The sequence below is a fragment of the Mastigoproctus giganteus genome, chromosome 13, assembly GCF_048544385.1.
Source record: "Mastigoproctus giganteus isolate SK-2022 chromosome 13, ASM4854438v1, whole genome shotgun sequence".
NCBI lineage: Eukaryota > Metazoa > Arthropoda > Arachnida > Uropygi > Thelyphonidae > Mastigoproctus > Mastigoproctus giganteus.
The window spans coordinates 46,690,917-46,706,594 of record NC_143587.1 but is presented as its reverse complement, the minus strand read 5'-3'; the positions used below and the strand labels follow the sequence as shown (position 1 = coordinate 46,706,594).

The following is a 15,678-nucleotide window of genomic DNA, read 5'->3' as shown; positions in this document are numbered from 1 at the left end:
CTGTCACTCAGCACCAGCTGCTCAACCTTTGCAACCGTCTCACTGTCTGTGAATGTTGATAGCCTTCATTCTCTTGGCTCGTCAAAGACACTTGTATGACCACACTAGAACTCCCATTTCCACTTTTTTACAGTGTTCCTGAGCTTTCTTGCCTTACAAATGCAGGAATTTGATCACTGCTCAATACTCCATTTTGTCAACCCATAGCGTCCTTCCTCAGATTCCAGGCTCCACCTCTGGTATATGATCATCTACGGCAGTGGTGTCCAACCTACAGCCTGCGGGCTGGATCAAGCAAGCAAATAATTTTTATACAGCCCACTCGGAAAGTGAACTAAAGCAGCATTTGAGGCACGCTACTGCATATACAAGCATAGAGCTGGACTGTATCAGACATGTAGTCTAGTCATACATACGCTAAATACAATTATGTACTTATCAATCTTTTCATATTGTGAAATTCTACTATTTTGATATAACTTGTTTATTGTATTGAATTGTTAACTTGTATTGAAAGAAAAAAATCATCCTCCTTAAAATGTTCTGAAAGACGAATGTCAATTTGGAGTGCTGCGTTTTTAAGCAAAGGTGGACTGAAGAAAACAACAAAACATATCAGTCAAGAAATTTATCTGCTGTAAGTGCCAGTTATCAAGTTGCACATTTGATTGCTTTTGAAAGTAACCCATTCAGTGATGGTGAATTTGTTAAACGTTGTTAGTTAAAAGCTGTGGAATTAATTTGTCCGGAGAAATGAATAATGATATAAAACATTAGTTTGTCTCGACAAACGATTACGCGAAGAGTAGAAGATATTGGAAAGAATTTCTTCTAACAACTGTTGGAAAGCATAAAACAAATGAAATTTTTTAGTACTGCACTGGATGACAATATTGATGTAAATGACATAGCCCAGCTCCTTATCTTCATATGTGGAATTAATGATAACTTTGCACCAGTTGAAGATTTAGCTGATCTGCAGAGTATGCACAGAACAATTACAGGTGAAAATCGTTTTGAAATTTTTTTTCCAATCTATTGAAAAGTTAGGATTAAATATTAAAACCCTGATGATAGGAGTCACAACTGAAGGTGCAAAAATACGATTGATAAAAACATTGGGTGTATGGGTAGAATAACCAAGAAAATGATAGATATTGGAGCTGAGCCTCAAGATTGGAATTCACTGCTTTGTGCATCAAAAAGCTCTGTATGGGAATGTGTGAGGGGTTTCCGAAAAGTAAGGTAACACATTTTTTTCTCTCAATGATGTTTAATAATACAAAGTTGAAATTACACACCAAGAAATAAGTGAACATGCACTACTTCTCCACAAAGTCTCCAGTTTTATTGATGCACTGGTGCCAACAATGGATCAGTTTATCAATACCGGTACTGAAGAAGTCTATGCCCATGCAGTAACCAACATCGCACCGCCTGATGAACTTCCTCATCCATGGTGAAATGCTTTCCTGAAAGGTGTTTTTTCAGAGGGCCGAACAAATAGACATCTAAGTCTGGGCTGTAGAGGGGGGGGGAGTGATAGTTTCCCAACGATTATGGCACTACCACTCACGAGTGGTGTGGGCAGTGTGTGGAGTTGCGTTGTCATGCAATAAAATCACGCAGCTTGTCAGGGGCCCTGGTCATTTGCATCAAATGTTGCTTTCAGTTTTTCCAACGTTGCACAGTAAAGCTGTGCATTGATTGTTCCTCCCTTCGGCAAGAAATCCACCAACAGAATGCCTTTACAATCCCAGAACAGTGTGGCCATGACTTTTCGGACATGGGAAATAGTTTTGAATTTTTTGCACACAGGAGATTGTGCATGTTTCCAGGTCACGGAGTCTTGTTTGCTCTCTGGGGTAAAGTGATGAACCCACGTTTCGTCTGCTGTGACTATGCAAGCACCCAGCAACAGCACACCTTTCGAAAGCCAAGGACATTGTGAACTGTCGAGTTACTCATGTTCGCTATTTGTGAAATTTCACACAGTTTCACTCACCCGTTTTCAAGAACGATGCCCTTAATGCATGAAATGTTGTCTTCTGTCTTGCTCGATGAAGGCCTGCCCACCAGATGCCAATCTTCAATGTCAACACGGCCTGCTTTAAATCCATTGCACCAAAAACACACCTGCTTCTTCGTCACCTTTTCGCCATACACAGCAACCAACTCACAGTGAATGTCACTTGGTGAAAACCCTTTTGCTTGCAAAAAGTGAATAACTTCACGAACACCGTGTTTTGGACCACACTCGCATGGTAGCCGCCATTTTGCAACTGGAGTCTGCTGTGGGGTGACAGTACCGCAATAATGCACTGGCAGTCTTTTTGAACGTTATTAACGGGTCTATCTGTCCACTGCATTTCATCTCATTCCCTTTCACCATTATTAAGAAAAAAAATGTGTTACCTTACTTTTCAGAAACCCCTCATTTTAATCGTTTCTCGGCCTTTTAGCTAATATCAAAATGTATGGGAATGTATTGGATCTACAACACATTATGGTGGTTATTACAGTTGAATTAACTGTAAATTTTATAATATCACATTGCCTTAATCACCGTATGTTTCAACAGTTTCTATAAGAAATTGAAGCTGAATACGAAGATGTAATTTTACATAGCGCAGTAAGATGGCTTAGTCATGACCAAGTGTTATATCATTTAAACTTAGTCATGAAATTGATATTTTTATGACAGAAAAAGGGAAACCAATAAAACAACTATCAAATATAGAATGGCCATTTGATCTTGCAATTCTTCCAGACATTTAAATACTCTTAATTTAAAACTACAAGGGAAAGAAAAATTGGTCTCTGGTTTGTATGGTGAAATCAAATCATTTCAAAATAGGTTATTATTTAAATCCCAAATTGAGCGAGTTAACAAAACCATGCCGTGTCCGAGCTATAACTGAAGCCTTATCTGGATGATCCTGCAGTGCTTCTTTAACCAGTGCCTCCATTAACTTTCCTGGAACAGAAGTTAAACTCACAGGTCTATAATTACTTGTGATCCTCCTTTGTGAATTGGGATCACATTTGCACTTCTCCAGTCTATGGGTACCTCGCCTGAGTCCAAGGAAGCTCTCATAATTATGGCTAAGGATTTGCTTACTTCCTTTGCTGCCTCCTTTAATATAACCGGATAAATCCCATCCGCCCCAGGTGCCTTTCTTGTGTTTATCTTCAACAATTTCTCCTCCACTTTAGTCTCAGTTATTACAAGATTATCTAGCTTATTGCCAGAGTTGAATACACCTCTGGCATTCCCCTCGTTGAATATCTCCTCATGTGTGAATGTCAATGCAAAATATTCATTTAGTTTGTTAGCTACCTGAGCAGGATCATCAACAGTTGAACCAGCGATATTAGCATTAGCATTAGTAGAGGTATTTGATGCAAGAAAGCAAGCTTATGCAGCATCAGCCAAAAAAAAATAAAGTAAAATAAATAAATAAAAAATAACCACTTCCACTTCACCCCTCTGTTCGTTCGAAATACCTGTCTAGCTGAGCCTTAAACTTATTTAGGCTATCAACTTCCACGACAAGGGATGGAAGTCTGTTCCACCTACCAACCACCCGTTGGCTAAAGGCAAATTTCCGCACATCTATCCTACATCTGTCTTTCCTCAATTCGAATTTATGCCCTCTCAGGTGATTATTCTGAGCAAGAGGAAGGATCCCATCAGCATTGAGCGTGCTCAAACCATTCAAGGCTTTGTACACCTCTATCAGATCACCTCGCTGGTGCCTAGTTTTCAGACACTGTAATTTGCAAAACTTAAGCCTTTCTTCGTAAGAGAACCCCTTTGTTCCATTCACTAATCTTGTTGCCCTTCTCTGTACTCGTTCCAGCAGCTCTACATCCTTCTTGAAATGAGGCCTCCAGGCCTGTATACAGTACTCTAGGTGTGGCCTGACCATTGCCTTATACAAGGGAATAATCACCTCCTTATCCCTGCTAGAAAAATTCCTATATATCATTGACAATACACCATGAGCTACTCTTGCAGCCCGTCTGCACTGCTCAGAGAACTTCATATCTGCCTGCACAACCACCCCCAGATCCCTTTCATTCTCTACCACTGTCAGTGTAGTACCACAGAGTTGATACGTTGCTCTGGGGTTGCTGTTTCCCATATGTAGTACTTTACATTTGTCAATGTTAAACTTTATTTGCCACCTCTCAGCCCATCTGCTCAACCTTTTCAGATCCTGTTGCAGCAGCATAGTGTCAGTAGTGTCCTTGACAACCCTGCCAACCTTCGTATTGTCTGCAAACTTGGACATTAAGCTTGATATACCATCATCAATATCATTTATAAATACAGAAAACAATAAAGGACCCAATACTGAACTCTGAGGGACTCCACTAATAACATTAGTCCACGATGAGAAGTGTCCATTGATTACCACTCTGTCTTCTCCCCCTCAACCACCCCTTTATCCACAGCAGCAATTTGCCTCCAATGCCACAATGCTTCAATTTGTGCAGCAGTCTTCCATGTGCAACAGTATCAAAAGCCTTTCTAAGATCCAAGTATATAATATTAAAGTTATTCCCTGCATCCAGTTCTTTTGTGACTGCATCATAGTATCCAATCAAATTGGTCAGGCAAGACTTCCCCTTAACAAAACCATGCTGTGTCCTAGCTATAACTGAAGTCTTGTCTAGATGATCCTGCAGTGCTTCTTTAACCAGTGCCTCCATTAATTTTCCGGGAACACAAGTTAAACTCACAGGTCCCTAATTACTTGCGTCAGCCTTTGATCCTCCTTTGTGAATTGGGATCACATTTGCAAATCTCCAGTCCATGGGTACCGCCCGTGGGTCCAAGGAAGCTTTCATAATTATGGCAAAGGGTTTGCTTAGTTCCTTTGCTGCCTCCTTTAATATAACTGGATAGATCCCATCCACCCCAGGTGCCTTTCTTGTGTTTATCTTCAACAATTTCTCCTCCACTTTACTCTCAGTTATTACAAGATTCTCTAGCTTACTGCCAGAGTTGAATACACCTCTGGCATTCCCCTCGCTGAATAACTCCTCATGTGTGAATGCCGATGCAAAATATTCATTTAGTTTGTTAGCTACCTGAGCAGGATCATCAACAGTTGACCCATCGATATCAAGTGGACCAATCTGATTCATCCCCTTCCTTCTAGAGTTTACATAAGTAAAGAACTCTTTGCTGTTTTTCTTTGCATCCCTTGCCAAAGATTTCACGTAATCTGCCTTCGCCTGCCTAACCTCCTTTGTAACTTGGTTACAGATCAACTTGTATCTATCACAGGCTTCTGTGCCACATGTTCATTTGTATGTATCCCATACATTTTTCTTCTCTGCCATATGCCTCATTAGTTCATCTGACATCCATTTAACCTAAACCTTGAACAATATTTCTTAGTTGGTATGTAAAGCCTAGTAGCTTCCAAGATAAGTTCTTTGAATGCTTCCCATTTTGAATTTGCTGTTGGTAACATCATCAGTTGATCCCACTGTATAGAATTTAAATACTGTCTCAGTCCATCGTAGTCACCTTTACGAAAGGAATACCCTTCCCTTTACCAATAATGGTAGTTACCTCTTTGAGTAAATCCCACTTCAGAACACTGTGATCACTGCCACCTAGTGGTTCATTTATCTGCAGATTCTTAATGCATGAAGAATCACTACTGATAATCAAATCAGGAGTATTACTCCCTCTATTTGCCTCCCGAACATGCTGATGTAGAAAACAATCATCCAATAAATCCACAAAAGCCTTGCTAGTGTGTGAGTGACCAGCTCCCAAATTCCAGTCAATATCTGGGAAATTATAATCCCCCATTATAAGACTCTCTGATTTACTGGCCCACTCTATTTCTCTGTACAGTTTCTTATTATACTCATTAGAGTCATTAGGCCTATAGCACACTCCTACTCTCAATTTTGATCTCCCAATGCTTATGTCATACCAAACTGACTCGACACTGCACTGTCCAGCGATGTCGACTGGCTTCACTTCCTTGGATTTTGTGTGTTTCTTAACTAATAGCATAACCCCTCTTCCCTTCCTATCCTGTCTATCCTTTCTGTAGACGTTGTACTCCCTAAATTCCAGTTCTGCATTCCTTATATCTGTGTGACACCACGTCTCTGCTATCCCAACAATATCTGCCTTTGATGTGTTGACCAACACTTCAAATTCATCAAATTTATTTACTACACTTCTAGCATTGGTATACATGTACCTATTCTTATTATTAGTTACCCTAACACATCCCATATACCCACCTGTTTCACGATGACTGCCATCAGTCCCTGAAACCCCCAGCATCCCTCGCGCTCCATGCCTTTGCTTATTCTAATAGAAGTAGTGCAAGAATCACCTTCACCTCTGCCTGCAGCTACTTTTAACCTTTTAGTCTGTGAATCCCCCCCCCCAAGCTAGCAGTTTTCCGACCACCTAATACTGCCTCGATAGCATCAGCAAATATTCTTGCACCCTTTCTATTTAAGTGTATCCCATCCCTGTAGAAGCAGTCTCTCCTGTTAACAAGCACAGACCAGACTGAAAAAAAAATGTTACCCCTTCAGACTTGCACAATCTTTCCAGGGCCGAATTGATTGACATCCAAATTGATTGTACTCCCTCCTATCATTTCTGGACAGAACTGCAGACACTTTCAAATTTATCCCTAATTCATGACTTTTTGCAACACTGACCTGTACTTGTTAAGTAAATCTGCAGATCTCCTACTCTTAATGTCATTGGTGCCAATGTGTACAGCAATATCACCCTTTGTGCCCTTAAAAGATGATATATGCTTTACAACATCATCAACATTTGCCCCTGGCAGACATACCCTGGTCCTATTTCATCTATCCTTTTTACACAATATATTCCCTGTTTCCCTGACAATAGAGTTACCAACAATAACTAACTCCTGTGGGACCAGCACATTCTGCCTTGGAGGTTGCCGCTGTGTTGTCTGATGCCCAGGAGTGAGCTCTGTCGTTCAGTTGGGCAGCTGAGAGCTTGACGGGCCCCTCATATTAATTTATTTCAGGGCATCTATCCTACACCTCAAGCTCTCATAGACACCCATCTGAAAGGTGAGCTGACGCCTAATTTCTAGACACTCTCTGCACCTGGCACACACAAAGACATCCTCCTTGGCTAGATCATGTTCTGTTCCAGGGAGTTCGACAAACATTCCACAATTTGCACATTTTTTTAGGCTGTGATGCGTTGGAGAATCGGCCCCCTCAGTTCTCCTCCAAGTCACAGCACTCCTGCCACTTTGTGCCCATTGCTTTTCTGCTCTAGTTTGGGGCATGATATTTTAAATTAGTAAGATCAATAAATTTAATTAATTAGTTGTCAATACTACAATATCTAATAGAATACTAAATGCAGGGATGCGAATTACGCTATATAATTTTATGTTAGAGCTACCTAGTTAGCACAATTAAAAATCTGAATTCCCTACCACTCTATACAAAAACAATGGCTGGATGAGTCGAATGAAACAACGGTTTTACGTACATTAAGTAGTAATCTACAAAACCTCTTAACTAAATTAAAAATAATCAGCATATCTAGAACTATATGGCTACTTATAAAGTTCAATATGAAATAACAATTAGGTAAATAAAATGGCAAACACTTATTGCTTTTTTGGAGCCTGTAATTCATAGCTGTAATTTTTAAAGAGAGTCAGAGCCCTCTTTTTTTAGGAAATTTGGTATCCTTTATATTCACTTTGATGAAAAACATTTAGGGTTATATTAGTAAAATTATCTTTTAACATATTGAGGGAGAATTTTCTAGTTTGAGAAATTATTTAGTTTATGCCCTTAAAAGATGTCGTGTTCCACCTAACAAGTGGTTTACAACTACTGCCTCCACAACAGCAGGGGATGCAGTGTAAGGCTAGAGTATCTAGAGTTCTATAATTGCTTAGATCTCCTTAATCCACTAGTGATACACCAAGCATCATGGCACCCATAATTAAATTCTTGCAAATCCAATTTTAATAAGGCATAAATTCTGTAAACATAATATAACTTCCAAATGTAAAGAAACTAAAAGAAAAAACAGAAACACTGCATTTCTTACAAAAATATCATTAAGCAATTTCCACCAAAAATGAAGTTAACCATTATTTATGGAGAAATTTTTTTTTTTTAGAAACCTCCACATTTCTCAAACTAGATAATTCTCCCTCAATATGTTAAAGGATAATTTTACTAATATAACCCTAAATGTTTTTCATCAAAGTGAATATAAAGGATACCAAATTTCCTAAAATTTAAGTTTTCATGGGTTTTAGGTGCATTCGCAATTTACACCAAATTGCACTGCATGATTATGTTGTGTGGGCTGGAAATCCAAAATAACACACTCCCCCCCCATAAGAGACTGGCTAGCCCTAATTGGAGAATTCTTCAGAAATTCTTCTGGTATATGACAAGACATTTAGAAAGGTCTGGGTTTATGAGTGAAAAGTGGCGAAAGTACAATGCTATCACAGAAGACTCAAAAGTGAAGGAAATAATGTTTACATTATGATAATGTAAGAAGAAATAGTGTAAATCTTCATTTATTTACATACACATTGAGCTATTCCAAGTGGTCACCTAGAATAGGTCTTGAATTTTTTTGGTTTGAATATATATTGAATAGTTGGGAAAATCTTCTCCAAAAATCTGAACAACACTATCCTATTTACAAAATATTTAATAACATCATAGAGAATTCAATGATAAAATTAAAATATTAGCTTTCAGTCAGATTTGCTACCAGTTACTTACACTAGTTGTATGCAAACTGCTACTATAACAGGTTTCAGTTACACCAAAGCAAAAGCATCTTAAGCAGTCTGAAGGAACATCAGCTTTCTCATTGAATAATGGTGGTCTGCAAACTCCAGCTTTAGCTATGCAATTATAAGAAAATAAATGGCTTATTATATTTTTAACAAAAAAAGTTTTTAGAACTATCAAAATCAAAGTGTATCAAGGTCCAATAGTGATACTGTAAAGCAAATTATGAACAGCATTCTCATAAAAGTAGTGAAATCTCCAATGAAGTTAACAAGCTATGAAATGCATTTACTTAATTTTATAAACAAATTAAATTGTTGCATTAATGTACATATCTTCTATCAATAAAACTAGATAATGCAATTACAAAATTCAAAACAAGCAAAAGTTCAAAGTAAATAATGTAAACTTGTAGGGATTTAACTATCACATTGAAATATGCCTGTGATCCTATACTGCATAGGGCAAATGCCCATTTCCAGAAATTAAGATAAACATAATACATTTAGTGCTGGGTTAATCTACACAATGTTTTCTTTGAAAACCGTATGTTAACTGAATGTCTACTAGCCAAACATTAATATCTCATATAAACTCATGTAACTTGCTGTGAAACATTTACAAAGATTTGCAAATATTTGATATTTTAAAAGAAATACAAATAAATGCAGTTACTGTACATACAAGATAAACTAATCCTGTTTGAAAAATTCATTTAGTGGAAGCTGACGAGTTGCCATCTTTTCATCATAAAAAACCTTATAGCAAATGGTGACATCAGAGGCTTCTTTCAATACTCGAATCACTGCTGCTTTCAATACTGGAATCTAAATCCTCTATGAATTTTAAGGTTTTTCACTGTTTGAAAGGGTACTGGAGATAATCATCACTACTATCTCTTCTTTCGATTTGCATTTGTGACTGCAGCTCAATGCAATTACTGGTGTGATCTTCTCTACGATACTCCAACAAGTCAAATCTGCAGTATCCACTTCCAGATTAAAGTGTTTCACTCACAATGCCTACAAATTTCCTCTGACGTTTCCTTGCATTTCTTTGAAATCTTCAGTCATGGACAAACTGCAGACAAATCTTTTTCCAAAAACACATAATAGTAGATTGCTCGATATCTTATCAGCTTGTAGTAATGTCTTACTGGCATAAGGATATTACCGTATTTTCCCATGTATAAGACGCACCTTAATTTTGGGGCCCGAAATTTGAAAAAAAAATGTATTACATAAAGTTATTGAACTAAAGTTTTATTCATCATAAAATTCATACAACTCATCACTGTCAAAACTCTCATCCATTAGCTTGCCCTCATCTGTGTCTGATGAAGAATCACTGTCTTCATATATTGCCTCGTCCTCAGTTCCATCTACGGCATTTGAAATGCCACACTTCTTAAATGACTTGACAACGATCTCAATCTTGATATTATCCCAGGATCTTTTCACCCAGGTGCAAACTTCTCTTCTAGTTGGTTTCTTCACTCTTCCTGCTGGTGTCAAATTGTCCCCAGAAGTCTTCATCCATTGGTTTCATGCATCTCTCATGGCAGCTTTGAAGGGTTTGTTAATGCTGACATCAAGTGGTTGGAGCTGGGATGTCAAACCTCCAGGTATAACAGCGAGTTTTGTTTTTTGCTCTGCAGCAATCTTCTTTGTGTTTTTTGTTGTGTGCCCTGAACTGATCGAGCACCAATAGGGCAGGTTCGCATAAGAGCCCACCTGGTCTCCTGCTCCAAACTCTCTCAAACCAGATCTTCATCCCATCCTGATCCATCCAACCCTTGTCATGAATGTGGACAATCACTCCTCGAGGAATGTCTTCTTTTGGCATAGTTTTGCATTTTAAAATCAGCATAGAAAGCATCTTGGTTCCATTGACACAACAAGCTAGAACAATTGTATAATGGCTCTTTTCATGTCCACTTGTCTTCACAGTTACAGTTTTCACCCTCTTCTTATCAACAGTTCTGTTACTTGGGACATCAAATTGAAGGGGGACTTTGTCCATATTTGCAATCTGTCCCAACTCAAACTGATGTGTCTTCCGACATTGAATGACAAAACGATGAAATTCAAGGACCTTCTGCTCATAGCTTTCAGGCATCTTTTGGGCAAGTCTGGTGCGTGCACGCATGCTTAGTCCATTCCGCTTCATGAACCTGAAGCACCAATTGTGTCCTCCTTTGAAATCAGTAACCTCTTTTTCATCAGCAATTCTTCTTGCCTCACGCTGAACCATCTTTGAGGACACAGGAATTTCAATTGCCCTTTGCTCCTCAATCCATATCTTCAATTCCCTCTCTAAATCAGGCCATTTTGCTGACTTGCCTCTAATGGCCTTCTTCTGCCGTAGCATTTTCAGTAGGGTTTCTTCTTCCCGTAGCCAGTCTCAGATTGTTTTGGCAGTTGGAGGAGGACCAAACTTACGTTCAGCAGCACGATTTACTTTTGCAAACTGGATCACTGAACTTGAATTCAGCACTGTACGAAAATCTTTTCTGAGCAGAACATGGCAAAACATAACCTAATATACCGGTAACAAGTGCGAAACAATGAGCGCAAAGACAAGTGCAAAAAAGCGGGAAATGCAAGTAAAAAAAATCTACAACCACTGTACAAGACGCACCCAGTTTTTAGACCCCAAATTTTTCGAAAAAAGGTGCGTCTTATACATGGGGAAATACGGTATATCCTTTCCAAAGATGCACAAGAGTTGTTGCTTCTTTCTCCACTGGTAGAAAAGACTTTCCATTTTTTTTCCATAGGCTGGATAAAGGAAGTGGTGGTTGGGGAAAGAATGCTACTATTAATTTGAGGATGAGAATCCACAATGAGAACAATGAATAAGAGCAATTTTGAGGATTAATGCCCTAAATGAAATGTTCTTTTCCACTTCTGGTAAAAAACAGAGCAAAAACCATTGCTTGAAAATCATTGCAATAACCTATGCTTTCTCATTCAATTTCTAAAACACTGGAAGTGAAGACAAACATTTTTGAAAGCCCTGCAAATTCTCACTAGGATACACTAAAAATGTCTTTAATTTAAAATAATCAGTGGAGTTCATAGCTTTGAAATCAGACAAGTTCTTCTCCTCAATTGAAATGTATATACATTAGGGTGTTTTCTTCCAGATTAATTCCACAATGTTCACTTAAACAACCAGATGAACAATGGTACATGACACTACATATGTACAATATCCATACACTTTTGAATCTCTGGCATTTCCAGTAAACTGGCACACCCATCACAATGCAAGCAACGTGGAGATGGGAGAAACCCCTGGTGCCGTTTGACACCAAACACACTTTACACTTTATGTTCACTTGAACATACACTACATCTCCTTCCTTGATAATTTCAGAAAGCAGGTAGGAGAAACCATGCCTGCTTTCAGAATCTATTCTAGTAGCATTCCCTGACAGTTTTACATTATTCAGTCCTGCATGGACTGTACATCTTTCAAACCGTCCCACTGGCATTAAATGGATTAAAATTAGTACTCTCACTGTCACTTTCTCCCATAGGAGTTTTCAAATTCTCACATATTTTTTTTCCTTCTCTTGTTTCTCATGAGGTTAACTGGAATTTGATGCATATGTCCATAATCACAAATGTTCAAATCCACAATCACAAATCATCAATCCACATTTTCAAGACTTCCAATTTTTTTCCCATTATGTTGCTACAGGCAGCAGTGGAAGTAGTTTGCTGACTGCCCAAACTACTCTTCACATGTTCTGCTCTTTATCCTTCACCAATGTTTTTCTTTCACATTTGTCACCATTTTCTCCACGACAGATGAAAGTTTGTTCCAACTATCAAACACCTGCTGATAAAGTTTTCTGCTGGCTAAAAGCAAATTTCAACACATCTATTCTACAACAGTCTTTCCTTAATTTGAATGTCTCCCCTCAGGTGAGTAATCTGGGCAAGAGGAAGAATCCCATCAGCATTAAGCTTGCTCAAACCATTCAAGATCTTATACATCTCATTTAGATCACCTCGAATTTGAACAGAGTTGCCCCGGTTCTAACTGATGTGAAGGTGATTGCAGTGAGACCAATAAGAAATAAAAAAAAAAAAAGAGTGGTGATTCAGGCTGACACTGAACAAGATGTCCATAAAATACAAGAGTGTCCAAAAGTACAAGATCTGGGACTGGAGGTTGAGTAGACCCTCCGGAGCATGCCTCAACTTGTGGTTTTCGACATAGATCCAGAGGTTACTCAGGAACATTTTTTGAAGGAGCTTTAGGAGAGAAATTTGGTTGGCCAAGGTGTCAATAAAGACCAAGCTATCTCAGAAACCAAGGTTCTAACAAGAAATAAAGCCAGGAACTCTCTTGGATATAATTTCGTAGTGGAGGTTTCCCCATGTATCAGAAAAGTGTTGCTAAATCGATCAAGAATTTTTGTGGACGAGTTCCCATCGGGAAAGCCATACATTCAAGACCTGCACGAGACATGTGGAAGCACCGAAGTGTGTAAATTGTTTGAGGAGGAAGTCCCCCTCGGCCCATGCGACAAATGATAGAATATGTCCTAATTTGCATGCAGTAGATATACTGAAACAAAGAACAAAACTCGATTGAGTTAACATTGCTGGGTCAGAGTGGACTCCTCTACCAGCTAAACTGTTGGCACTTCCTGGCTAGTGCCGGGAGTCGCCGGGTCAAAATAACGCCGTTGTTGGGTTCGTAGGGACTGAACCAGTGTCAAATGTGATAATAGAATGGTGGAAGCTTTTAGCTTATATGTATTGTATGATCAATTGTTTTGTTATTATTTGTCCGGCGGGTGTCTGGATGGTTTCCTGGATAGGGCAACCTACTTCCTCGTGGTGGGGATGGAGATGCCGACTCTGCCTTAAGGCTAAAGATTGTACTATTCAAGTTTTTTGTTATTAGTCAAGATAAGTCTGTTATAATTGTTTTTGTGATAAATTGTACCTTGCAAAGATTTTTGTTAAAAAAACTAACAATTATGATAAGAGTGGCATATAGGCGAGAGCCTAGGAGGCCATATAGTTAAGTTAGAGCTTGACAAATGACATCTATTCTATAACCATCTTTCCTTAATTTGAATTTGTCCCCCCGCAGGTGAGTAATCTGGGCAAGAGGAAGAATCCCATCAGCACTGAGCTTGCTCAAACCATTCAAGATCTTATATATCTCATTTAGATCACCTCGCAGGTGCCTAGTCTCCAGAAACCGCAATTTGCAGAACTTAAATCTTTCTTGGTAACAACAGCCCTTTGTTCCACTCACCAATCTCATTGCCCTTCTCTGTTCTTGTTCCAACAGCTCTACATCCTTCCTAAAATGAGGCCTCCAGACCTGTATGTAATACTCAAGGTGTGACCTGACAATTGCCTTATACAAAGGGATAATCATCTCATTATCCCTATTAGCAAAATTTTGACAAGATTTATCATTGACAAGACCCCATATGCTGCTTTCGCAACCATCTGCACTACTCAGAAAATTTCATATGACAGCACAATTAACCCCAGATCCTTTTCCTTCTCTACTAACCTCAGTGTATTACCACGCATTAGGTACATTATTCTGAGGTTACTGCTACCCATATTCAGTACTTTACATTTGTCAATGTTAAATTTCATTCGCCACCTCTTAGCCCATCTATTCGACTTTTCTAAATCCTGTTGCAGTATACTATCATTGCTATCATTAACAACTCTGCAAACCTTTATATCATCTACAAGCTTAGACATTAACTGTGTTATACTTTCATCAATATTATTGATAAATACAGAAAACAACACTGGGCCCAACACTGAATCCTGGGGGACTCCACTAATAACATTAGACCATGAAGAGCAGCATCCATTGATTACCACTCTGTCTTCCCTACTCAACCATCCTTTTATCCATTGTAGCAACTTGCTCTTAATGTTATACCGCTCCAATTTGTACAGTAGTCTTCCATTTGCAGCAGTATAAAAAGCTTTCCTAAAATCCAAGTATATGATATCAAAATTATTTTTTGCATCCAGTTCCTTTGTGACCCAATCATAGTAACCAATCAAATTTTTCAGACAAGACTTCCCCTTAACAAATCCATGCTGTGTCTGAACTATAACTGCAGTCTTGTCTAGATTATCCTACAATGCTTCTTTAACCAGTGACTCCATTAATTTCCCTGGAACAGAAATTAGACTAACAGGTCTGTAATTACTCATGTCACCCTTCGATTCCCCTTTGTGAACTGGGGACACATTTGCACATCTCCAGTCCATGGGGGACCTCCCCCGAGTCCAAGGAAGCTCTCATAATTATGGTTAAGGGTTTGCTTCTTTCCTTTGCTGCCTCCTTTAATATTTAAGGCACATTAGCCTCTATCTCATTAATAGACAAATGAATTTTCTGTTTAAAAATCCAAACAATCACAAAGATCAGAAGAATATAAAGTTACAGTACTTGTTTACAAGGACAATATCATAGTTCACAGTACTAATGGCAAGAGGTAATCAAAGTCATCATCATCATCAGCCATTTTCAATCCACTGCAGGATGAAGGCCTCTCCAGCAACTTTCCAGTTCCTTCTGTTTTGAGCACTGGCCATCCATTTACTACCCAAAAACTCACGAATTTCATCTATCCATCTCTGCCGTTGTCTTCCAGGTTTTCTTCTAGCTCCTCTTGGGTACTAAACTGTTATTTTCTTAGTCCATCTGTCATGTCTTTGAGCTAGGTGTCCTGCCCAAAACCATTTTAGTCCTTTAGTTTTGATAACAATGTCCTTTACATGAGTTTGCTTCCTAATCAATGTGTTTTTCTTCTTATTTAACAGTCTGATTCCCAATATAATTCGTTCCATT

At 38.6% G+C, this 15,678-nt stretch overlaps 1 protein-coding gene across 11 annotated transcripts in view; it reads right to left on the bottom strand.

Moving 5' to 3' along the window:
• trol (terribly reduced optic lobes) overlaps positions 1-15,678 on the bottom strand; it is a 1,731,230-nt gene that overhangs the window by 911,895 nt on the left and 803,657 nt on the right. For all 11 annotated transcript variants that reach the window (XM_090387691.1, XM_090387694.1, XM_090387699.1 and 8 more), the window contains one exon: positions 8,806-8,930. In XM_090387691.1, coding sequence (XP_090243817.1) covers positions 8,806-8,930 — 125 coding nt within the window. The remainder of the gene's footprint in view (positions 1-8,805; positions 8,931-15,678) is intronic.